This window comes from Thalassophryne amazonica, chromosome 4, assembly GCF_902500255.1.
Source record: "Thalassophryne amazonica chromosome 4, fThaAma1.1, whole genome shotgun sequence".
Lineage (NCBI taxonomy): Eukaryota > Metazoa > Chordata > Actinopteri > Batrachoidiformes > Batrachoididae > Thalassophryne > Thalassophryne amazonica.
Genome location: NC_047106.1, coordinates 20,111,406 through 20,135,979, shown reverse-complemented (window position 1 = coordinate 20,135,979; position 24,574 = coordinate 20,111,406). Strand labels below are relative to the sequence as shown.

At 38.6% G+C, this 24,574-nt stretch overlaps 1 protein-coding gene and 1 pseudogene across 1 annotated transcript; both read right to left on the bottom strand.

Annotated features, from left to right (window-relative positions):
• LOC117509475 overlaps nucleotides 1-15,232 on the bottom strand; it is a 51,338-nt pseudogene extending 36,106 nt beyond the window's left edge.
• Nucleotides 15,233-15,912: 680 nt separating this feature from the next.
• On the bottom strand, nucleotides 15,913-24,393 carry glod4 (glyoxalase domain containing 4). The gene is made up of 9 exons (XM_034169176.1): nucleotides 24,088-24,393; nucleotides 23,832-23,881; nucleotides 20,058-20,178; nucleotides 19,826-19,970; nucleotides 18,682-18,818; nucleotides 16,713-16,799; nucleotides 16,491-16,604; nucleotides 16,329-16,415; nucleotides 15,913-16,248 (listed from the first exon to the last, which is right to left on the bottom strand). Exons 1-9 carry the CDS (start codon nucleotides 24,175-24,177, stop codon nucleotides 16,183-16,185), a joined length of 897 nt encoding a protein of 298 aa, XP_034025067.1. The 5' UTR covers nucleotides 24,178-24,393; the 3' UTR covers nucleotides 15,913-16,182.
• Nucleotides 24,394-24,574: the final 181 nt, after the last annotated feature.

The following is a 24,574-nucleotide window of genomic DNA, read 5'->3' as shown; positions in this document are numbered from 1 at the left end:
GAAAACAAACAGCCACAGCAAGCATAAATGAACAGGCTGATTAGTGTTATTTGATGAGGCAGTAACAACTAAGGCAAGGCTAAGGTAAGCAAATAACTGCATAATTGATCATAAAAAAAAAAAAAAAAAGAGTTAGTGAGGTAAATGTGCAAACGTTTACCGCTGCATGGAAATGGTCCGACACTTCTAATGACATTTTCACTTCAGTGGTGACAAAGAAAACCGTTAACTCTGAGTTCTTATGTCCTGTCCAATCACATGAATTAGCCAATGTAGCTTCCTATATACTGCGGCAGTGTTTGCATTCTAAATAAATGGGCTGATTCATTCAATTTTTGTCTCAAGTGAAAATATAACCACCAAGACATTAATAATAAAGCTTAGGCTGTAAATTTCTGGAACTCTCCTTTAAACCTGGGGAACAAACAGGGAGTTTAATCTAGTTTAGCATATTCAAAAGGGCTGACACAGTGGTTGGCAATTCACTAAAGCACTATTCAATTCACTAAAGCATAATTTGGTTGCAAAAATGTTTTGAACATAATACACACAACACCGCTCCTTAAGGATAATGGCAACATACAGCATACTAACTACATGCTACAACCCCAGTTCCAATGAAGTTGGGACGTTGTGTAAAATGTAAATAATAACAGAATACAATGATTTGCAAACCCTCTTCAACCTATATTCAATTGAATACACCACAAAGACAGATATTAATGTTCAAATTGATAAACTTTATTGTTTTTGTGCAAATATTTGCTTATTTTAAAATGGATGCCTGCAACACCTTTCAAAAAAGTTGGGACGGGGCAACAAAGACTGGAAAAGTTGATGAATGCTCAAAGAACACCTAATTGGAAACAGGCGAGTGTCATGATTGGGTATAAAAGGAACATCCCCAAAAAGCTCAGCGTTCACAAGCAAAGATGGGCGAGGATCACCACTTTGTGAACACTGCGTGGAAAAAAAAAAAATAGTACAACAGTTTAAGAACAATGTTTCTCACGTTCAATTGCAAGGAATTTAGGGATTCCATCATCTACAGTCCATAATATAATCAGAAGATTCAGAGAATCTAGAGAACTTTCTACACGTAAGCAGCAAGGCCGAAAACCAACGCTGAATGCCCATGACCTTAAAAATTGACATTCTGTAAAGGATCTTACCGTGTGGGCTCAGGAACACTTCAGAAAACCACTGTCAGTTAACACAGTTTCTCGCTACATCTACAAGTAAGTTAAAACTCTACCATGCAAAGTGAAAGCCATACATCAACAACATCCAGAAACGCCGCCACCTTTTCTGAGCCCGAGCTCATTTAAAATGGACAGACACAAAGTGGAAAAGTGTGCTGTGGTCTGATGAGTCCACATGTCAAATTGTTTTTGGAAATCATGGATGTCGTGTCCTCTGGACAAAAGAGAGAGAGAAAAAAAGACCATCCAGATTAGCACCACTGCAAAATTCAAAAGCCAGCATCTGTGATGGTATGGGGGTGTTAGTGCCCATGGCATGGACATCTTACACATCTGTGATGGCACCATCAATGCTGAAAGGTACATCCAGGTTTTGGAGCAACACATGCTGCCATCCAAGCAACGTCTTTTTCATGGACGTCCCTGCTTATTTCAACAAGACAATGCCAAGCTACATTCTGCACGTGTTACAACAGCGTGGGTTCATAGTAAAAGAGTGTGGGTACTAGACTGGCCTGCCTGCAGTCCAGACCTGTCACCCACTGAAAATGTGTGGCGCATTATGAAGTGCAAAATATGACAACTGGGACCCCAGACTGTTGAACAAGTGAAGTCGTACATCAAGCAAGAATGGGAAAGAATTCCACCTACAAAGCTTCAACAATTAGTGTCCTCAGTTCCCAAATGCTTATTGAGTGTTATTAGAAGGAAAGGTGATGTAACACAGTGGTAAACATACCACTGTCCCAACTTTTTTGAAATGTGTTGCAGGCATCCATTTCAAAATGAGCAAATATTTGCAGAAAAACAATAAAGATTATCAGTTTGAACATTAAAAAGCTTATATTTGTGGTATGTTTCAATTGAATATAGGTTGAGGAGGATTTGCAAATCATTGTATTCTGTTTTTATTTATATTTTATACAACGTCCCAACTTCATTGGAACTGGGGTTGTATTATTCTCAATTTGTGAGTACGACTGTGCAAGTGTGCAGATGTGAGATAATTCCAGCACCTGTATTGGCAGAGAGGAAGCCCAAAGCAAAAGGTGTTGTGTCTCCCAGCTGAACAGACACATTCACGTTGGACACAGAGGAGCTGATCATCACGGGAGAATCCAGTTGGGGAAGGCGCCTAAGTAAGAGGATGTACAAATAATCTAACAGACTAAACAACAAATAATGCCACAGAAAAATAAAATGGAATGAGTGAGACACACACACACAAAAGAAAAACAAAGTATGAGGTTACTGTAAGTACTTTTTGTAGCTAATTTTTCTTTAAGATAACATCAGTTAATCTTTAAAATTCAGGAAACACACAAAAAAAAGCATTTCATTTAGTCCAAATCGTAGCTTTGCTGAACTAATAAACGATTTGAAAGCATTTTATTGCTGAACATGCTAACCTTCTGTGAGAAGCTGTTAAACAGTTTTAATATCGCTGTTTTCTTACAATACTTAAATGTATTTGAACATCTAATGTTTTTTTGTTTTTTTTTAGCTTGTTCTCTGTTGTAAAAGAATAAGAATTGTTAAAAAGAAATCCTGGTTTTGATTTTAATCCGCCTTTAAAACTGGTTTGGGACCCTGATCTGTGTTCACATTTAGTCCTGAAGATGTGCAATGGGATTTTAGCCCCAAAATATTCAATTTCTCCACATAAACAAAACAAAACAAACCAAACAACAACAAATGAAATGGATGGCAAGGTTAGACCTGACTTGTGTGAAGGACCTTGAAGCAACTTTGTTGTGTTTTGGTGCTATATAAATGAAAATAAATTGAAAATTGAAATTACTCTAATCACTACGGGGGCAGATTTGTAAAACAAGCAGCTTTTTCTGCCATGATAAAGCAATAACTTTAAACTTGTGAAAATTTAGATCTTGCCCTATTAGTCTATGAGCCCAAAGCCAATTTTGACCAAATCACAGTGCCATTTAAGGAGACTAAACATTTCCACTCCAGCCTCCTGGTTTACACAAATGTATGGTGGCCACTCCAGAGTAGCCGTTACTGACACAGGGGTCAAAATTTAAAAATATTCCCATCATATTGAAAACTATACCGCCCGATTTGTTTGACCATAAATGTTCCCAAAAATGTAGTTTGGACTATCTGTGCGCAAATGTTATGGAATTCCAGGGTTAAAAACAGTTTGTAGAATGGTCAAAAGTTAAAACTTCCCAAATTTTGGTAAAACGATATGCAAATTATTGGTAAAACTCATAAGATTAAGAAATTGAATAGTTCTGGCTGTGTTCAGTGCTTGGCCTCCAAAAGTAACAGTTAAACAAGGTCAACGTCCATTGGATTCTATAACCTATGTTTCCAGTGAATGCACTAACTCAGCATAACAGATGGTGCAAGCCATTCTTTTTTTTTTTAAACATCACATTAGTTCAGTATTTTCTCTTGAAAATATCATGGAATGTGTTACAGTGGAAATCAAATGTGAAAAATCAAAAAATTATAAGCTGCATTTACAGATCACCTGGATCAAACAAATTTTTTGTGGATAAATTGACAGGCATTTACAATACTTTTAAAGACAGTAAGTTTTTGTTTATCTGCAGAGATTTTAATATAGATTTCTTAAATCCTCATGGTCAGTTACATATAGATGAATTTAGAAATTCTGTGTTTTGTATGGGATTGTACCCAGTGATTACTCATCCAACTAGGATAACCATGAATACATCAACACTTATTGACAATATATTGACAAATATTACTGTGGGAAATATAACGGGAGGACTACTCATTAGTGATATCAGTGACCATTTGCCTGTTTTTGTTGCTGTCAACTCCTTAGTTGATCAAACTGATGATAGTAACGTTACAAACCTCACACGGAAAATAAAGGAAACTATGGACAATCTTAGAATTGATTTATTACATCAAAATTGGAGTGACATTTATATTGAGGATGTAGATCAATCTTATGAATCATTCATGTCTATTGTTTCCAAGTTGGATAATAAACACTGCCCTTTTGTGTCAAAAGTTGGATATAAGCAAAATATTGATAAACCTTGGATCACTAAGGGACTTCAGAATGTATGTAAAAAGAAAATTTTTGTGTAAGCAGTTTCTAAAATTTAGAACAAATGAAGTAATATATAATGAAGTAAAATAAAAACAATCTAATTAATATTATGCAATTGTGTAAAAGGCAGTACTATAGTGATTTACTGGAAAAAATAAAATTAATATAAAGAGTACTTGGAAGTTTTTAAATGAAATTATGAATAAGAAAAAGTTGTAAAAGAATATCCTGCTTTTTATACAAATACTGATACTGTTGTTAAAGAAAAGAAAGCATCACTTTAATGGTTATTTTGTTAATATGGGTAAAAATTTAGCAAATTCAACTGTATCTTCTAAAACATGGTCTTTGGATTACAGCAAAACAGTTCTGGATTCAATGTTCATTAAAGGAATGGATTAAAAGAGATTATTGACATAGTTCATAAACTTAAGGGGGGGAAGAAATTCAACTGATAGTGACAACTTTGATGTTTTTGGTTAAAAATATTATTGATTGTATTGTTACGCCCTTAACATATCTGTAATTTGTCATTAATGATTAATGTCAACATGAAAATAGCTAAAGTGATACCACTGTTCAAATCTAGTGACAAACATGTTTTTTCGAATTATAGGCCAATCTCCCTCTCACCACAATTTTATAAAATTCTGGAAAAGGTATTTGTAATGAGGTTAAATGATTTCTTAGCTAAACATCATATCCTTACGAGCAGCAATACGGTTTTAGAAAAAAAAAATTGCACTATTTCACTGGCAGTAATGGATTTTGTTGAACAAATTTCCAACGCGATCGAGAACAGGCAATATACTGTAGGGGTCTTTTTTGATTTACAGAAAGCATTTGATACTATTGATCATACTTTGCAATTGAACAAATGAAAGATGTATGGTATCAGGGGACTGGCACATGACTGGATAACGAGCTACTTACACAACAGGTATCAGTCTGTCCACATTGATGGGGCAAATTCTGAGTTTTTGAGGATTACATGTGGGGTCCTTGGGCCATTGTTGTTACTTCTGTACATTAATGATATATGTATGGTTTCCAAGTCTCCAAGTTGTATTTTGTTTGCTGATGATATGACTGTTTTGTAGTGGGGATCATTTGGGACAGCTCCTGGATACAATGGAGAATGAATTACATAAATTTAAAGTGGCTCGATTAAAACAAATTATCGCTCCATTCTGGTAAAACTAAGTGTATCATATTTGGTAGTAAGTCCAGGAACTTAAACAGAAATTTATTATTACATGATGTTGAAATTGTAACAAATACAAAATTTCTTGGTGTTTATATTGATGATAAATTAAGCTGGAAACTGCATATTAACTATGTTAAATCTAAAATGTCAAAAGTCACTGCAATTCTGCATAAAGCACAAGACTTCCTCTCCCAACATTCTTTGGCCATTTTGTATCATACATTACTTGTTCCATATATGACATATTGTGTTGATGTTTGGGGAAACACATATAGAACTAATACTAATCCAATATTTCTATTGCAAAAGAAAGCTATAAGAATTATCAGTAATAAGCCATATTGTGAGCCATTTGCTGGTTTGCAAATTTTAAAATTCTGGGACTTGGTTGATTATAGCACAATACAAATTATGTATAAAGTCAAAAATAAACTCTTGCCTAAACATGTCCAGGATCTGTTTAAAATAAGGGATTCCAGATACAATTTGAGAGGGACATTAATATTTGATAAACTACTGCAAAAAGTCATTGTGTTTCCATTAAGGGTGTTAATATTTGGAATAATTGTCCTGATAATATTAAGTTACTTGGTACCTTAAGTCGGCTTTACAAAAATAATATACTTACTCATTATAGCTTGGAAAATTAGGTTTACCATTTTGTCGTTGTGCTTGGTTTTATACACTGTTGCTCATTTGGTTGTGTTTTAAAATTCTGGTGCACTGTTCGAGTTGTTTTGTTTGTGCACATTTCTTTTGTATCGTTGTTATAAGTATATATATTTATATATGTATACATTCTTTACTTTATTTTTTATGGTATAAGGGGAGGGTATCTATAAGCTTTGCTTCTGCCTTCACCCTTTCGGCCACACGGGTTCATTGCGCATTGTTTTTTTTTTAATGAGTGTGTTATTGTCTGTGTTGTTATTCTGTGTGCCAAATAAATAAATAAATTAATTAATTCATTAGACTATTTTTACATGATGACTCCTCTGAAATGGCCACCATAAATTTTTGTGTAAATTACAGGACACTGAGGCTGGACTGGAAGTGTTGCTTAGTCCCCTAAAGTGGTACCGAACACCTCCTTGGCCAGTGGACTATAAACATTACGAGTCCTTGTTGTGTTCCTTCTTGATGCTTCACACTTGGTTGTATATATAAAAGATTACCAGCAATGACGCCCAAGGTAAAATTATATTAACTTGGACCACAGCAGAAAAACCAATCCAGTTTGAGACATCAATTTGAGAGTTATTCCTCATGTCCCAATAAACAACAATGCTGCATCCCACCCACCACTTCACATACATTCAAGTTCCACATATTTCACCATTTGAAACTTTCTGCAGCAACTTGCCTCTTTTTATGTGACACGTTTCTGTGGACTAGTTTTTCCCATGGAAATAAATTCAGCCAGTGTGAGAACTCCTGGTGACGATAGTGGACGATGCAAGTGTTGACTGTAAAGGAGCTGGAGATGTCATCTGATGTCACCTAAACCGACAAAAAGAAACTTAAAAGTCAAAATAATACACTTTACACGTGTGACCTTCAAGAATCCTCATTACCTGTAGGTCTGCTTTGAGAGTGTTCAGACAAAGGATTCTTTGTCTGCTTTGACTAAGGAGAAGTCCATCTATTAATAATTAAAAAGACAATGTTATTCAATGCTTTTTCTTGCACTCATTCTCTGTGCTGTCTGGAGGCCAGGTGCCTACTCACCCTCAAGAAGGAGCTCCAGGCTCCTCTGTGGAAGGCTCAGCTCAGGGGTGAAGCTGGTTAGTGGAAGCTGGTCATTTTCACATCTGTAATCCACCTTTAGAGACTTCAGCGTCCAGTTCAGACGTCTATGGAGACAGAAAACGTTTTTGCACTCAGATTATTCATTAACAGGTTAACGTATGAGTAGAACAGATGATGCCGCTTGACCTTTGTTGGCTGTGCATGGACAGGGTCACGCTTGTATTATCAAACTCCACATTGACTGTCTGAGGCATCAGCTGATCAAACTGTTCCACAGCATCAGTCTGGATGAAGTCAGGAGATTCTTCTTCTGACAAGAAAAGGCAGAGATACTATTACAAAAATAATAAGAATACTGTAGAATATTTATCTAAGATTCCTGCTCAAGGATTATGGAACATAACTGAATCTTAGAAAATTATTTAAGCTTCTGAAAAATAAGATTCCCTTAATGTAATCAAACAAGATTTTCATTTAAACTTTCTGTTTGCTGATCAAACTTACTTTTGAACCAGTGCTTTGCAAACCTTTTCAGACCAAAAACCACTTGACTAATTTAGATATAAAAATACACACAAAAAAGTCAGGGGTTTAGTACATATTTGTGTTTAGATATCATGCTTCGCTATAGTAACTTTAATTTGTGATCAGCAGAGCTGCTGTCAGACACTTTAGCACCGTGAGAAAGTGTAAACTTTCTTTTATTGTGAAACGTTGATGAATTGATTACATCTCATCATTCGCGTTGGGCCGATTTTACTGTGTGGCATTTTGTGTTTTGTTTTACTGCGAAGTGTCGAGCCAGATCCCCTTCAATATTTTGCCCATTTTACGTCTGTTTGTGTTTTGCGCAAATGACACCCTCTTATAAAACCTCACGCTGTACAGATTTGAAATGGTAAATGGACTGCATTTATACGTATAGCACTTTTCAATCTGCATCAGACGCTCAAAGTGCTTTACACACTAATGCCTCACATTCACCCCAATGTCAGGGTGCCACCATACAAGGCACTCACTCCACACCGGGAGCAACTAGGGGATTAAGAACCTGGCCCATGGGCCCTTAGTGATTTTCAGGTCTGGCTGGGATTTGAACCGAGGCTCCTCTGGTCTCAAGCCCAACACTTAACCACTAGACCATCACCTCCCCACTCCCCATCACCACCCCCAATGACAAAAGTTGTTTTATATGAATTGGAGTAAAATTGTGGAGTGAGTGCTTTGTATGGCAGCACCCCGACATCGGGGTGAATGTGAGGCATTATTGTAAAGCGCTTTGAGCGTCTGATGCAGATGGAAAAGCGCTATATAAATGCAGCCCATTTAGCATTTTTACCATAAATGCTTGTATCTATTAGACTTTGGAATTGTTTTTAGATGGTGTGAGAAACACTTGAATCACATTTACAGACAAATATCCCAGTTTAACTTATTGCTGGTGTTGCATGTTTCAGTAGTTGCTGGTGTTGAATTCACTCACCAGCTGCATTTTGAATGCTGTTTGTGGAAGATGGATGCAGCAGGAGTTTACTGAGAAACAGGCCTTCATGCAGCTCTGCGATGAGCGTCCTCACACAGAAGTTAAGACCACCCGGCTTTAAGTCTGGTAAGTTCAGATCTCCAGACAGCAACAGGCTCAGAGCAATTTCAGCCAAACACATGTCCTACATTGAACAGGGTATTAATTATGCGGGAGTGTTCAAGCCCGAGTTTCAATGTAAGGGAAACCAATGAAACTCACCAGCTGACTGTTTTTAAGCACTTTACTGCTTAGCTGCCCAACTGAGAAGTTCCACGCCAACCTGCAATAGATGTTATAAAAGAGGTGTGTATAATTACTTCAATTAAGAGCAATAAATATTACCTTACTGGCAGCCATTTTCCACACCATATAACTGGAAGAATGAACCTAAAAACACTTAAAATTTAATGAGTGCCATTAGGTTTGGTTCATTGTGGAACACTATCACAAATCAACTTGCTGATACTGGAAACCTTTCGAGCAAACATCTATGCTGGATAAAGCTGAATGTGAAAGTCGTGTCCTCTCTTCTTAGCAGATCTTGAATGTGTTGCCAGTGAGCACTTCCTGTTCAAATTAAGTGAAGACGCTACAAATAAAGCAACTTCAACAACAACAACTAAAATTATGTCAATGAGAGGCCACAACAGAATAAGTACCTCATTAGTACCTCACTAAAGTACCTTTTAGTATCAGGAGACTGAGTTTAATTGCATAGAACAATAAATTGAGCACAGTGCGACTCAGGTTGAGTAGGAATTATGCATCACAAAATGCATGCCAACTGAGCATTAATGTATTGATCTCAAAACAATGAAATACCCAATATGGTGCTTTACATTATATGCACACCGATCTATTACACATCCTTCAGCCATGCCATTATGCTATAGGGCATGCATTGGCACTGATTACTTTCCAACGCAAACATTTTGACACTTTCATGGTTGCTCTCAAATCCAGCACGTTTTCAAGCTGATGCATAAGACACAACAATGCAAGAATTACAACAATGGGGAAAAGTCCACCCAGATCCTCCTGTAATATGACAAAAACACAGAGCAAACAGACGCGCTCAGAGTGCGACACTAACACCTTGTACGGCAAATTATTTTTTATTCTCAACGAGTACACAACCCTTCCACCATGTTCAATGTATATTGGCTCCAAGCTTTTGACTTACCGACCTTGAGTTTGATCTCTCAAGATCAGCCAAGGTGAAAGAACCAACAGTAACGTGATATATGACTTTGTTTTAGTATTTAATGATGACCACAGGTGTGTCTTTAACTAATTCCTCAGAACAGCCAGCCCAAATATTAGAGCCCCACCAATATGGATTTGTTTGGGGAACAATACAATAGATAGTAGAAAGCTAAAACAATAAAAAAAAAAAAAAAAACTGACAATACCATATATATATATATATATATATATATATATATATATATATATATATATATATATATATATATATATATATATATATGGGCAATGTGACAAAGAAAGAAATGTAACTGAAGTTTGATGTTTTACAGTGTAAACATGAACTTTATCATAATCAACTATAAATACCAGGAGTGACTGAGATGTCTGGAGCCTGAATCAGAAGAACTACAGCGTGGGTTTTTGTATTTTGGTTTTAGTTCTGAGAAACCAACATTTCTCAAGAATATGTGAAATTTTGATTCACTAAATTGCAATGCTGAGAAATACTGTTTCTCATTTCTCAGAATGCAAACGATGGAGAACCACGCCCTACTTTTTCTGGGTCAGGCTCAAAACTTCTCAATTGCCCCTCATATAACCAACAACCAACCAATGTGTAAGTCGCAGAGAGACATCGCTCAAAATTTGCATAAAACAAAGTATTTATTTTGGCCCTGCAGAGCTAATGTGATCAAGGGGTGATGGGATCCCAGCCACGTTTCAAAGCATTGTAAACAATGCCATCTGAGCACCTTCTGCTGGACAAACTACATAACATACATACATGAATGGAGACACACAGGACCCAAAACTACATCCCACATGGAAAGAGTACAGATGTAAAAACAGAAGCACCAGTTACCTTTTACGCTGATGGTCAAGCAACAAAGTGATGCCTGTGACAGTCATGTGCCATAGAGACTCTGACAGGACAAGGTTCAGCACCATCACATTGACTGAGCTGATGTGGAATGAAAGAACCTGAAACCACAAACGATATCAGGTGACTTACAGCCCTATGAATTAGTTTATTAATAAGGATCATTAACTGTGTGACTCCATACTTGTGACAGAAACCGTAGAGTTGTGGGGCTAACAGAAATCTTGTCAGAATTTTTCCCATTTCTCTTCTTCATCAAAGGGCTTAAAGGTACTTGCAAATCAAACCTTACTCTTGTTTCACCAACACAGAGTGCCAGGTATCTCCTGTAACATAAATACATAAAGAAAGGTGAAGTATCCAGAATAATGAAACAGAATCCTTTACAAAAGGTTTTTGTCTCAAATTACTCAACTTTCAAATGACAACTTACGGCAAATCGTGGTTTAACAACTTGCTTGAAATCCATATTCTGTCAAATTCCTGCAATAAAGAGAGTTAATGTTATGGCTTAAAGTGAAAGAGGGGCATCCTTGATCTGGACTAATTCTGACCCTATTAGACATTGTTGATCAGGAGCTTTAACTCAGCTCCTGCTCTGCAAACATGTAGCACATCTTACCAGAGTGTGTTTGGGATGAAACTGGATCTTGACTCCTTGGACAGAAAACAGTCCAAGTGATTTGATCTTCACATCAGCATTCAGTGCATTCTGGAACACTCGCACAGCCAAGATGCAAATGAACCATCTACAAAACAAAACAAACTGTCATTTACTGTACTTAAAATCTCTACTTAATCATGATTCATTTGGTTTAGAAAGATGATGAGAAACACTTTCTTTAAATCTTCTACAGCAACAATATATCATAATAGTATGTGAATCTTACAAATGAAATGTGACAACAGCTATATCTCATGCACTGGATAGCACATTGTGGTGGAGCGCAAGTGTGCTTAGTTTGTCCCACTGAGCCTAAAGTGCATTTAAAAACTAAAGTCCATTTGCACAAGATGAGAACAGATGTTGCATGCCATGTGCATCACAACACATGTTCTTGTTACAAGTGCATTAGTGCAGCACAGCCAGTGTCCAAAAGGCAGGAAAAAAAGCTGCAGATACGAGTCTGACCTTTTTGCTGTTTTGGTATTCCAAACGTGGAGTCAGCTTGAGGCCAAACTTACACAGGTAGTTTTAGCCGGCAGGCTGGGGGGCAATAGTCCCCCCGCATGTCAGAATTTACAATCAGTGAATGAGAGCCGCACTGGTGCAAATATGGCTGAGATGTTAAAGAAAATTGGAAATAAATTCATTGTGTATCATTATGAATACTTTGATTTTAAAACTACCAAGTAGTCACACAGTGAGAAAAAAGAAAGCCTGTATAGAATAAAAGATGCATTAATAATTATTTTATAACTGAATTGAATCATGGGGTGTCTAAAGATCCTCTAACAGGATGATTTTTGTTTTGTTTTGTGTGTGCTTGGGGAATTTTTCCTCACTCAGTATTAAAAGGGGCACAGCATTATCAGTCAACTGCATTTTGACATCATTTTTAAACATGATCCAGTTAAGTGTTTGGCTCTGGATGCAGGTTTCACTCCAACAATACTACTTGACCTTTGTGCATACTTTTACATCACTGAAAACCACATGTCACTGGTCATTCTTTTAGAGTTAAAACCACACATAACTGATGAATCCAAGCACATCACATACTGTGTAACATAACACCTAAGTTTTCTGCAGTGAAATATTCAGTCCCCTGTATTTTGAAACATTGTCAATGTCTTTTCTTGATGTTACACCTTTTGGTCAAGCTACATGTATTAAATCAATATCTTATGAAATAAAATGTCACGGTTATGCTGATTGCATTGCATGCCTGTTAACAACAGCAACAATAATTAACAGCGTGATTGATGAAAGCGGAAAAGCTCAAAATCTTGGGCATGTTCAACGTCAACCCCTCCCTTGATCTGCATTTGACAGGAAACACACAACATTTTTTTCTACTTATGTAATGTTGCTCAGATGCAGCATATTTTTTTTTTTTTAGCTTCAACTGAGTCTGAACTTCAGTGTGCAAGAGCTTAAAAATTAACCATATCTTTATTACCCATGCTACAAGTCTGACATTTATCAATCTTGTCTCGTGGTGTTAAGCAAACATTTCGTGGGAGATTCTGATCACTACAAATCTGCCTTGACCAAATGGCCACGTTATCAGAAAATTCCATCACAATCAGTAAATTCATTTTGAGTCTGCAGACAAACTTGGTGATCACGGCCTCCCACCACTGTCAGCTGGTATAAGCACAAAAACCACCATAAACTATGAGTTTACAGGAGAGATATGTATGGGACAGAAAAATATCCCATCAGTAAATCCTCTTTTTGGTTCCGTTGAGTCTTATGCTTTAGGAAATGCATTTAGTACTCAAGTAGTCTTTTTTTTTTTAAACATTTTACCTTCACTCATAAACTGTGCCTCAGCATCCAAAAAGGCTGATCACAAACCAGTTTTGGCTGATTTGCATTTTGGCTAGTCAGCCTGAAGTCTCTATTTCTCCTAATCAGGCTATATGTGAAATTATGAATAGGTACAATTTTTTTGTAGACAGTGGCTGTGGTCTGACAAATTATAACAATTATGCCCAGGCTGTTATTAAGACTATCAGGTTGTGCATACATCTTTACTGATTTTGTATCTAACCTGAACAAAAAAAAAAAAAAAAAAAAAAAAAAAGGGGGGGGGGGGGTGTACATTTGTTATGAATGTGCAACAAGAGGTATTATGTGTTACATTTGAACTCAGACACTGCAAAACAACCAAAGGTTACATGCAGACCAGAACCTGCATCATGTAAAGCACTGCTTGTTTGTTAGCATGACCACTATACCACAGAAATATTATAAATGTGCACCCACGCAGATGCAAGCAGTGGAAATAAAGTTGCCCTGTCGCATATTAGGGCTGATATTCTGGACAGAGTAACAACCTTAAACATTGGGGAGGGAGTCAGAGTAGAGCCAGCTGAGGTGGGTCAAACATCTGGTGAGGATGTCCACTGGTCATCTCCCTTGGGAGGTCTTCCAGGCATGTCCACCTGGGAAGACACCCTATTGAAAATCCAGTACATGCTGGAGGGATTATATTTCCGAGCTGGTTTGGGAATGCCTCTTTATCCTCCAGGAACAATTTGTGGACTTCGCTGAGGACAGGGAAGTGTGGGATGAGCTACTTGGTCTGCTGCTAACGTGACCCAGATAAGCAGCAGAAAAAAGAATGACTGAACCACAGTCGTAACTATAACTGTGAAATCAGTCACCATAACAACAAATGGAAAATAGACTGCATTTCCACAGTGCATTTGCATGTGATGGAGACACTCAAAAGTGCTATACAATGATGCCTCACATTCTTCTATTACACACAGACGTCAGCCTGCTGCCATGCAAAGAACTCAACTCCATACCAGCCAAACAATTCATTAATTCAAACATTTGCGTCTGCATTTTTTTGCATTCATAAACAATATGACCCCATTTGATGTATTCCTTTACGTCACAAGACCTTCTTGCTGTCTAGTCATGAGTTCCAGAGGACTTTGAGCATCAATCTTGCATGTTTTCCTATTGCAAATTGATAAGGAAGATTTCTTACCTGAATATTACACAGAACAACACAATCCCAAGCAGAATTAGAAGAAATGTCATCATCGTGTCCCATGACATTATGCAGCAAGTTGTTGACACCCAACAGGGCTGACTGTGCTTCTGCTACCAGCTGCTGTCAAAACAGGAAAACACGGGCCGGTATTAAAATAAATAAATAAATAAATAAATAAATAAATCCCGACAAACACAGGTTTCTCTATCAATGTGCCTGACTGAGGCAACATTTGTCGTCAGTTGTGCCAAGAGTTTGTCTTTAAGCTAAGACACATCCAGCGCTAATGAACTAGTTACTAATAAACCAGGAAAATAGCACATTACACCTCGACTTTAACGTACTTATTTTTAAACCAGCGACGCTTCAAAACTGTATTCCGTTAAGTCCAATTTAGCCACACAAGAAACTGTTACTACCATTAAGACACCGCGTCAACTAAAACCATTAGCAAATCTGTTAGCACTGTAGCAGGCTAACGCTAAGCAGGTTAGTACCATAGCTGCAGACTGACAAGAGAACTCCTTTTATTTAACAACTGCTGTGTCTACGTTAGCTCCACTTAACAATAAAAATCACTCACCCTGACACATTCGGAGCAGGATATTTAAGCGGCAACACTACAAAGAACCAGTAGAGTACAATAGTAAAGTATTGAAACACTGAAGCTTCAGTTTGTAGCAAATCATGAAACAGGATTCATATATACGCTGTTTCATGTTCTCTGGCGACACCTGCTGGTCAACAAAAACACAGCAAAAATCTGCTGTTGTAAAAGCGAAGCTTGAATCTGTAATCGCAGATTCAAGAAAGAGAAGACATTAAAACGAACGGAGAAATCAGTTAAGTCTAATTGCTAAAATGTTATGCATGTTTAAGCTCGTCATAACTGTCATGCATGTAAAGTGTTAATATGTAAAAGAATGAAAGTGTATAATATATATAGTCAAAATTTAAGTTTATGTTAACCTTCAACGTCTTTGTAACCATCACCCCGCCACCCCCACTTGCATTGGGGCCAAACATTTGAAACTGCACTGTGACACTGACTGTTAAACCCAAAACCTCAAGCATTAATGTAATTATCCATGTGCAAAATTTGGTTGAAGCCCACTCATTGGTTCTTGAGATATTTTGTTTAAAAAAAAAAGTCCATTTGATGGCACAAAACAAGAAATAATGCTGTAAAATCTCAGCAAATGTATTTTTCCTACTTGTTGTCATTTTATTTGAACAAAAAAGTTCTTTCCTTTGCCCGCTAAATGTCAGTAGTTGTGTGATATGCAAGTGCTCATAGAAAACAGACTTCAAATTATTATACAGATTTATTACATTTTTGCAAAACCACAAAGGAACAAAGATATGAAAGCATGAATGAGGCTGAAATAATTAATTAGGAGTTCAGTCAGGATTGTTCAGAATATACTGGACTTTTATTTGATCTTCATTTCCTGACATTTCATAGACTACTTAATTTTCAATTGTGACCTTATTGAATAATAATAAAAACAGGATCAACACATTAACCGAATGGAAACAATAATTCAGGAAGTGACAAAGTTGTTTGAGTGAATGTTTTGAGTGGAGTCGTTTCTCTTGTGTCACGCCTCCAGGATGGAAACAAGTCTCGCAGAGTTACGTCACAGGTTTACCGACACATTCCCAGCAAACGCTCTTCAGCTCAGGCAGCTGCTTTCTGTCTGTTGTGTTTGGCAAACCACTCGTCACTTTTATCTTCAGCCATAGCCTGATGCCAAAGACAAAATGAAGAGTCAACATTCAGGACATGTTCGGTATGTAAAGGTGAAACGTGGAAAGAGCGCCGACCTTATCGAGCAAATCGTGTCCTTGTGGATCCATAGCTGACAGCTGTCTGAAAGCTTCATCGCCCACGAAGCAAATCTCATGGCCGTCCTAAAACAAACATCACATGAAAAATACTTTTTTGGTTTCACCTTACATGAAGGCGGGGATTGATTTTCTACTCACAGGGTCGGCCAGAATCACCACTTCCACTGTGGCTTTGCCCGTAGTGTCCAAACTGACCAGCGAGGTTAGTATCCTCTGATTCGCCTTCTTCATCAAGGCCTCCAGGTCAGGCAGCTGTGAGGGGCATTCAAATACGGACAGTGGCAGTGACCAATATTTTAAAAAAATAAATAAATAAATTTAAAAAAAAAAAAAAAAGGATTTACCCAGAAAATATTTCACCTGCTCCCGGGGACAGGAAAATGCAATTCTTCCAAATGCTGTTCCGTGATCTACTGTTCCGCCGACATCATGAAGCTCCAACTTACACTGAATGAACACAAAATATATTAAACACACACAAAATATCGTCACAGAATACGAACTAGAAAAAAAATACTTTTGATATTACTTTTTTAATTGGTTAATTGGTCAGGCTACACAGAAAACACAGATCATGAACTCTTAAAGATCATGAACTCTTGAACTTGGCACAGTTACTGATACAACCCCTGGCAATAATTATGGAATCACCGGCCTCGGAGGATGTTCATTCAGTTGTTTAATTTTGTAGGAAAAAAAGCAGATCTCAGACACGGCACAAAACTAAAGTAATTTCAAATGGCAACTTTCTGGCTTTAAGAAACACTATAAGAAATCAGGAAAAAAGACTTGTGGCAGTCAGTAACGGTTACTTTTTTAGACCAAGCATAGGGAAAAAATTATGGAATCACTCAATTCTGAGGAATAAATTATGGAATCACCCTGTAAATTTTCATCCCCAAACTAACACCTGCATCAAATCAGATCTGCTCGTTAGTGTGCATCTAAAAAGGAGTGATCACACCTTGGAGAGCTGTTGCACCAAGTGGAGTGACATGAATCATGGCTCCAACACGAGAGATGTCAATTGAAACAAAGGAGAGGATTATCAAACTCTTAAAAGAGGGTAAATCATCACGCAATGTTGCAAAAGATGTTGGTTGTTCACAGTCAGCTGTGTCTAAACTCTGGACCAAATACAAACAACATGGGAATGTTGTTAAAGGCAAACATACTGATAGACCAAGGAAGACATCAAAGCGTCAAGACAGAAAACTTAAAGCAATATGTCTCAAAAATCGAAAATGCACAACAAAACAAATGAGGAACGAATGGGAGGAAACTGGAGTCAACGTCTGTGACCGAACTGTAAGAAACCGCCTAAAGGAAATGGGATTTACATGCAGAAAAGCTAAACGAAAGCCATCATTAACATCGAAACAGAAAAAAACAAGGTTACAATGGGCTAAGGAAAAGCAATCATGGACTGTGGATGACTGGATGAAAGTCATATTCAGTAATGAATCTCGAATCTGCATTGGGCAAGGTAATGATGCTGGAACTTTTGTTTGGTGCCGTTCCAATGAGATTTATAAAGATGACTGCCTGAAGAGAACATGTAAATTTCCACAGTCATTGATGATATGGGGCTGCATGTCAGGTAAAGGCACTGGGGAGATGGCTGTCATTACATCATCAATAAATGCACAAGTTTACGTTGATATTTTGGACACTTTTCTTATCCCATCAATTGAAAGGATGTTTGGGGATGATGAAATCATTTTTCAAGATGATAATGCATCTTGCCATAGAGCAAAAACTGTGAAAACATTCCTTGCAAAAAGACACATAGGGTCAATGACATGGCCTGCAAATAGTCCGGATCTTAATCCAATTGAAAATCTTTGGTGGAAGTTGAAGAAAATGGTCCATGACGAGGCTCCAACCTGCAAAGTTGATCTGGCAACAGCAATCAGAGAAAGTTGGAGCCAGATTGATGAAGAGTACTGTTTGTCACTCATTAAGTCCATGCCTCAGAGACTGCAAGCTGTTATAAAAGCCAGAGGTGGTGCAACAAAATACTAGTGATGTGTTGGAGCGTTCTTTTGTTTTTCATGATTCCATAATTTTTTCCTCAGAATTGAGTGATTCCATATTTTTTTTCCCTCTGCTTGGTCTAAAAAAGTAACCGTTACTGACTGCCACAATTTTTTTTCCTGATTTCTTATAGTGTTTCTTAAAGCCAGAAAGTTGCCATTTGAAAAGACTTTAGTTTTGTGTCATGTCTGTGATCTGCTTTTTTTCTACAAAATTAAACAACTGAATGAACATCTTCCGAGGCCGGTGATTCCATAATTTTTGCCAGGGGTTGTATATGTAAGAAACTCACCTGAGTGTCCGTGTAGCCCATCAGCACAGTTTTCTTTTGCTCATTTGTTTCCATCACCTTCATCCCCAGGAGTGTAGCCCAGTAATGGGTTGATCTCTGCAGGTCTGACACCGCCAGACAAACCTTCTGCACAGGGTCTACAGACCAAGAATCATGATCAAAGGTCACGTGAACAGCAACATAAGCACAGGACAGACTGTTTAAAGGGATTATAAAATGGCATTTTTAACCACAGTACAGTATATCAACTAACAACTGTTTTCTTTGTAAAGATTTCATGGCACTCTGCGCAGAAAATAAAGCAACACTCCTTCTGTGCTCTGAGCTTTTTTGTCCTCTGTATACATTCTCGGTCTGGCCGTACAAGCATGTTGAGTGTGCGAGATTTCTGCGCGTGCATGTTTATTGCAAGCAGGTCCTGCCCTGTGAAACAGTTGCTCCACCACCCATTTATTAAGATACAGCAGAGTTCAGTACTCACTGCACTGCTGTTTAATTTATTTTCAAGATGGCGCACTGCAGCAACGTTCCCGAATTATGTCTAAAAATCATATTTAGAGGCCAACAATGCATCTGACCCAAATTGTGGGTCTTTACAGCCATAAAAGGCTCCAACTGCCGCTTTTTCTGCTCACTGCCGAGGAGGCCTGGGGGAGCCTTGAGAAGGACTGGTTGAGGAGGGAAGCTTTGTTTATGGCATGATGTCTGATTCAAGTGTGACGTCTAGTGACTAAAAAAAAATCATTCACAGCACCTTTAAACACATCTGACCAAACTGTAAATGAACATTATTTTCATTTGGCTGCCCAAAGTTCAGTTGGATCCAGATCAATGTAGATCCAGCAGGGAGCTGCAGCGGATATGAATCTCAAATTACCATCTGACAAAAAGTTGTACTAAATCAACACGCATATCCATACAGTACAGATCTAAGCTAAGCTAATTTTCAAAATGTCTTTAATCGATATTATAATTGTCAAGTGGCCTCTGTGTGCATCTTTGGCATCAAGCTATAGCTGAAGATAAAAGTGACGAGTGGTTTGCCAAACACAACAGACAGAAAGCAGCCGCCAGTGATACATTTTTTTTACTTCTATGCAAAAAAACAACAACAAAAAAAGTGCAGACATGTGGCCCATCTTACCGCCGTCAGGCTGTTCTTTATCTACCAGGTAGAAGCGATACCCTCCTGGAGCATGAGTGAGATACAGAGCTTCTTCTACCTCAGTGAGAGGCCATCCCATACGTTTAGCATTACTGACAGCTCGGCTTGACTGCACGGTGAGACCCTGAAGGCAGCACAGAAACGCATCTTTGTGGATGCTGAGCTCGTATGATAGCACCTGTGCGTCCCTTCCACATTAATTCTTACCTACCAAGAAATCATTGCCAAGCTGATATTCTCCCACTCCATAATTGTATGTCAGTTCAGCAACAAAGTGGTCATCTTCTGAGCCAAAGCCAACCATGGTCTTACTCCATTTTCCATCATAGGGACTGTATGGAAACAGTGAAGGTGGAGTTATTAACAATAGTGCTTGAATGGTCAGCCAGTGACTTAAACAACAATATTCTGTACAACATAATGATTTACTTTTCTTGTGGAACTAGCACAAGATATTAACAATAACTCTAATGACCTATAACAAGGTGAGCCACCTGCCATGAATTACTGGCTTCCGGGTTCCATCCAGCCCCCAGGGCCTTTGGTTTAAGACCTTTGATGGACAGTGATATAGATCAGGATGTTTATTTGTCACATGCAAATGTACAATTATGAAGTGCAGTGAAAAGTGTCTTTGTACCTGCACTGACAAAAACAATAACAATAACACAAAATCATAAACACTAAAGTAAAAAGTGCAATAAGAGTAAAAAAAAAAAAAAAGATTATTATTTACAGATGTACAAATATGCAGATGAGTTGTCGGGAGGGATTATGGGGTTAAATGTGCAAAGAAAGACTGAAAAATGAAATTCCCTATTTCAAATTCAGTAAACGAATGGCCTGGGGGAAAAGCTTTTCCTCATCCTCTCGGTGTTGGTCCTCAAGCAACGGAACCGACGACCAGATGGCAGCAGGGAGAGGAGGGAATGTCCAGGGTGATGGGGCATGCTGAGGATCTTCTTTGCCCTCGACCTGCATCTTTTGGAGTAAATGTCATGTAGGTCGGGCAGCACGGTTTTGATATTTCTCTCTGCAGAGCGGACTACTCTCTTAAAGGGCAGATAAGTCCTGTTTGGTGCAGCTGCCCATCCAGGTGGTGATACTCCTATCTATCAATCAATCAATCAATTTCATTTATATAGTGCCAAATCACAACAAGCAGTTGCCCCAAGGTGCTTAATATTGTAAGGCAAAGCCATACAATAATTACGGAAAAACCCCAACTGTCAAAACGACCCCCTGTGAGCAAGCACTTGGCGACAGTGGGAAGGAAAAACTCCCTTTTAACAGGAAGAAACCTCCAGCAGAACCAGGCTCAGGGAGGGGCAGTCTTCTGCTGGGACTGGTTGGGGTTGAGGGATAGAACCAGGAAAAAGACATGCTGTGGAGGGGAGCTGCTTTCTTATGAAGTCCACAATCAGTTCTTTAGTTTTGCTGACGTTCAGCAAGAGGTTATTCTCCTGGCACCAACTCTCCAGGTGGGAGACCTCCTTCCTATAGGCCTCCTCCTTATTATGGGAGATTAGTCCAACGATGGATGTGTCATCGACAAACTTGATGATGGTGTTACTGTCTGATGTGGACACACAATCATGTGTGTACAGGGAGAACAGCAGGGGGCTCAACACGCAACCTTGGGGGGATCGGGTGTTGAGGGTCAGTGAGGATGAGTAGTGGGTGCCCACCTGTACCACTTGTTCTCTGTTGGTCAGAAAGTTGTGGATCCATCTGCTGAAGGAGGCTCTCAGACCGAGATTGCACAGCTTAGTGACCAGTCTGGCGGGAACAATGGTATTAAATGCCAAGCTGTAATCCACAAAGAGCACTCTGGCATAGTTCCCCATTCTCAAGTCCACATGGGCGAGGGTTTTGTGCAGCAGGAAGGTTATGGCATCATCAGTTGATCTGTGTCTGTGGTAGGCAAACTGCAGAGGATCCACATCAGGTGGCAGGGAGGAGGTGATAAAGGTCTTGACCAGCTTTTCAAAACATTTCATCACCACAGATGTGAGGGCGATGGGCCAGAAGTCATTTGGATTAGTAGACTGTGCTGTTTTGGGGACGGGGACCACCACTGACTTTTTAAAGCAGCTGGGAATCACGCACTGAGAGAGGAAGAGGTAAATATAGTTGTAAACACCGGTGCCAGCTGGTCAGCACAGGCTTTCAGGACACGACCACTGATGCCATCCATCAGGTCCCGCTGTCTTTCTGGTGTTCACTCCTTTAAACATCTTCCACACCTCAAGCTCCGTCACAGTGACCGTCTTCTCTCCCTTGGCCGGGAGTGCCACCTCCTGTCTGCAGTCAGGCTCGAAACGAGTAAAGAAGTGGTTGAGCTCATCAGCCAGTGAAGCGTCGGCGCACACGGCGGGTGGGCATGGAGCTTTATAGTCAGTGATGGTGCGTAGTCCTCTCGACATCGCTCTGGAATTGTTGGTATCCATTTCCAGCTCCAGCCTCGCACCATAACGTCATTTGGCTTCCTTCACAGTCTTCCTGACAGCATTAGTAGCTGCCTTGTATGCCGTCATGTCCCCGGTGACGAGCCCTCAGTTGTAGGCAGCAGTGCAGGCTTTCAGAGCGTCGTGGACAGTTTTATCCACCCACGGCTTCTGATTCGGGAAAGTTCTATTAGTGGATCTCGGTATGATGTCCTCTACCAATTTCCCGATAAATCCCACAACTGCTTCCGTAAACTCATTGATGTCTTCACCTGAGCTGCACAAAAACATGTCCCAGTCAGTTATTTCCAACACACCCCTCAGAGGGGCTGATACTGGTGGTTTGTATGTCACGTGATATTGATCGTTCATCCCATACTTTTTGTACCATTGCATGCCACGGCCACAGCATGCTCAAACTAGCGGCAACAGCGCTTAGCTTAAAAAGAAGCTTATTGATGATGCTCATTCTTTTAACACCACAAAAAAAAAAAAAAAAAAATCCAGTGCACTGCAAGCCGTCTGGAGACATTTGCAGTATTCGTGGGGACGTCTTTAGCTTAAGTAGAAATGCTGTCGGGTGAAGAGCTCAAAAGATTTCTGTCGCAGTTTTTCACTGGACTGAGGAAAGCACACGAAGAACTCAATGCACGACATCAGGTACGGACTACACCGTCAGGATATCTGACTGTTTTTGCAAGTTGACTGACAACAATTGTGGATTGGATTGCTATTTAAAGTTCGTGTTGGACTGTTTCGAACCTTTGGAACTAGCAACACGGTGACTTAATGGTTAGCACTGGTGTCTCATAACAAGAAGGTCGTGGGATCGCTCCCCGCCCTTTCTGTGTGGAGTTTGCATGTTCTCCCCATGTCTGCGTGGGTTTCCTCCGGGTACTCCGGTTTCCTCCCACACTCAAAAACATGCTTATTTCTCTGCCCCTGACCAAGGCAGTGTCTCTTCATCTGATGTTGGTCACCAGACTGTGGCTGCTCACTGCTCCAAGCAGTTGGATTGTGTCTAACTGTAATTAGGATGGGTCAGAGGACAAATTTCATTGTGTGTGTATATATATATATATATATATATATATATATATATATATATATATATATATATATATATATATATATATACACACACACACACACACACACACACACACACACACACACACACACAGACAATAAACACTATTCTATTCTCTTGGCATCAAAGAACCAAAATGTAAGTCTCTTTTCTCTTCATAAATTAATAAATTATCACATGACAAGGAAGTATTTTAGACATTATATAATATATTTCAGTGGTGCAATGGAAAGAATATTTCATTCAGTTAAAGATGGAATGAATGAGGTGAAAAAAATATTCCATCTTTCACCTTATTCATTTTGATGACTATTAATTGTCTTTTATTTTAAGATCCCTGAAGTTCATGACACCATATAAATTTCATGATTAATAAAAAAACAACAACATGTGTTTCAGCTCTAATTAACAGCTGTGTAGCAAAATTTAGCTGTAAATTAATAAATACCCATTACAGGTTGCTTTGCACCCCTCTTCAAACTCTTCATGGCGTAAAACCTGCAGACAGAAAATGAAAATAAGCAGCTACGTTCAATATAATGTTTCAGGTTCACAAATTAACGGCTAAAAGAAAAAAATAAGGGACCCCCCCAAAAAAAAACAAACAAAAAAAAAAACAAATGGTTACCCAACCTACATCAACACAGGCTTTTATCTTGGCGCAAAGCTGAAATGGTCACAAAATGAAGCTGATAAAAGTTTACCTTCATGCCCAACACGTCTCGGTAAAACGTGGCTGTTTTTCGCCTGTCAGCGACTTTAAATACAAAATGCAGCGCTCGTCTCAAAGCCATGTTTGTTCGTTTTAAAGCAGCGCAGTGAACGATTAAGATGCTTGATCGATATTTCTGTCATCGATTGGTCGAAGGAAAAAGAGAAACACATAGCCGCTTACTTGATTTTTATTATTTTTTGCTGTTGTTTTATAATGACAGCGTTTTAGAGATCTATGCCTAAGCGTAATGGCTATACGAAAGATTTAAATAAATAAAACCTTTGAGTTTGTTTTTAAACTCTGACCCCTTCCAAAGTGTCGCAGTATCTCGCGAGGATATGATTGTTGAGTTCTTTTTTAACCTCTCGAAAACAAAGCAAACAACAGCAACATAACATTTTATTGTGTGATAAAAAATTGTACAAATAGTACATAAAAACACACATCAAAAGTTAAAATCCATAGTAATACCATAA

What these genes read in the sequence shown, in the direction of transcription:
- glod4 (XM_034169176.1), bottom strand. Translation starts at nt 24,177, where the DNA reads ATGGCTTTGAGACGAGCGCTGCATTTTGTATTTAAAGTCGCTGACAGG. An exon ending in AGCTTGGCAATGATTTCTTG is followed by an intron (nt 19,971 to 20,057) that starts GTAGGTAAGAAT and finishes TGCTGCCTTCAG; the next exon opens with GGTCTCACCGTGCAGTCAAG. An exon ending in TTTCCTGTCCCCGGGAGCAG is followed by an intron (nt 16,605 to 16,712) that starts GTGAAATATTTT and finishes TGCCCCTCACAG; the next exon opens with CTGCCTGACCTGGAGGCCTT.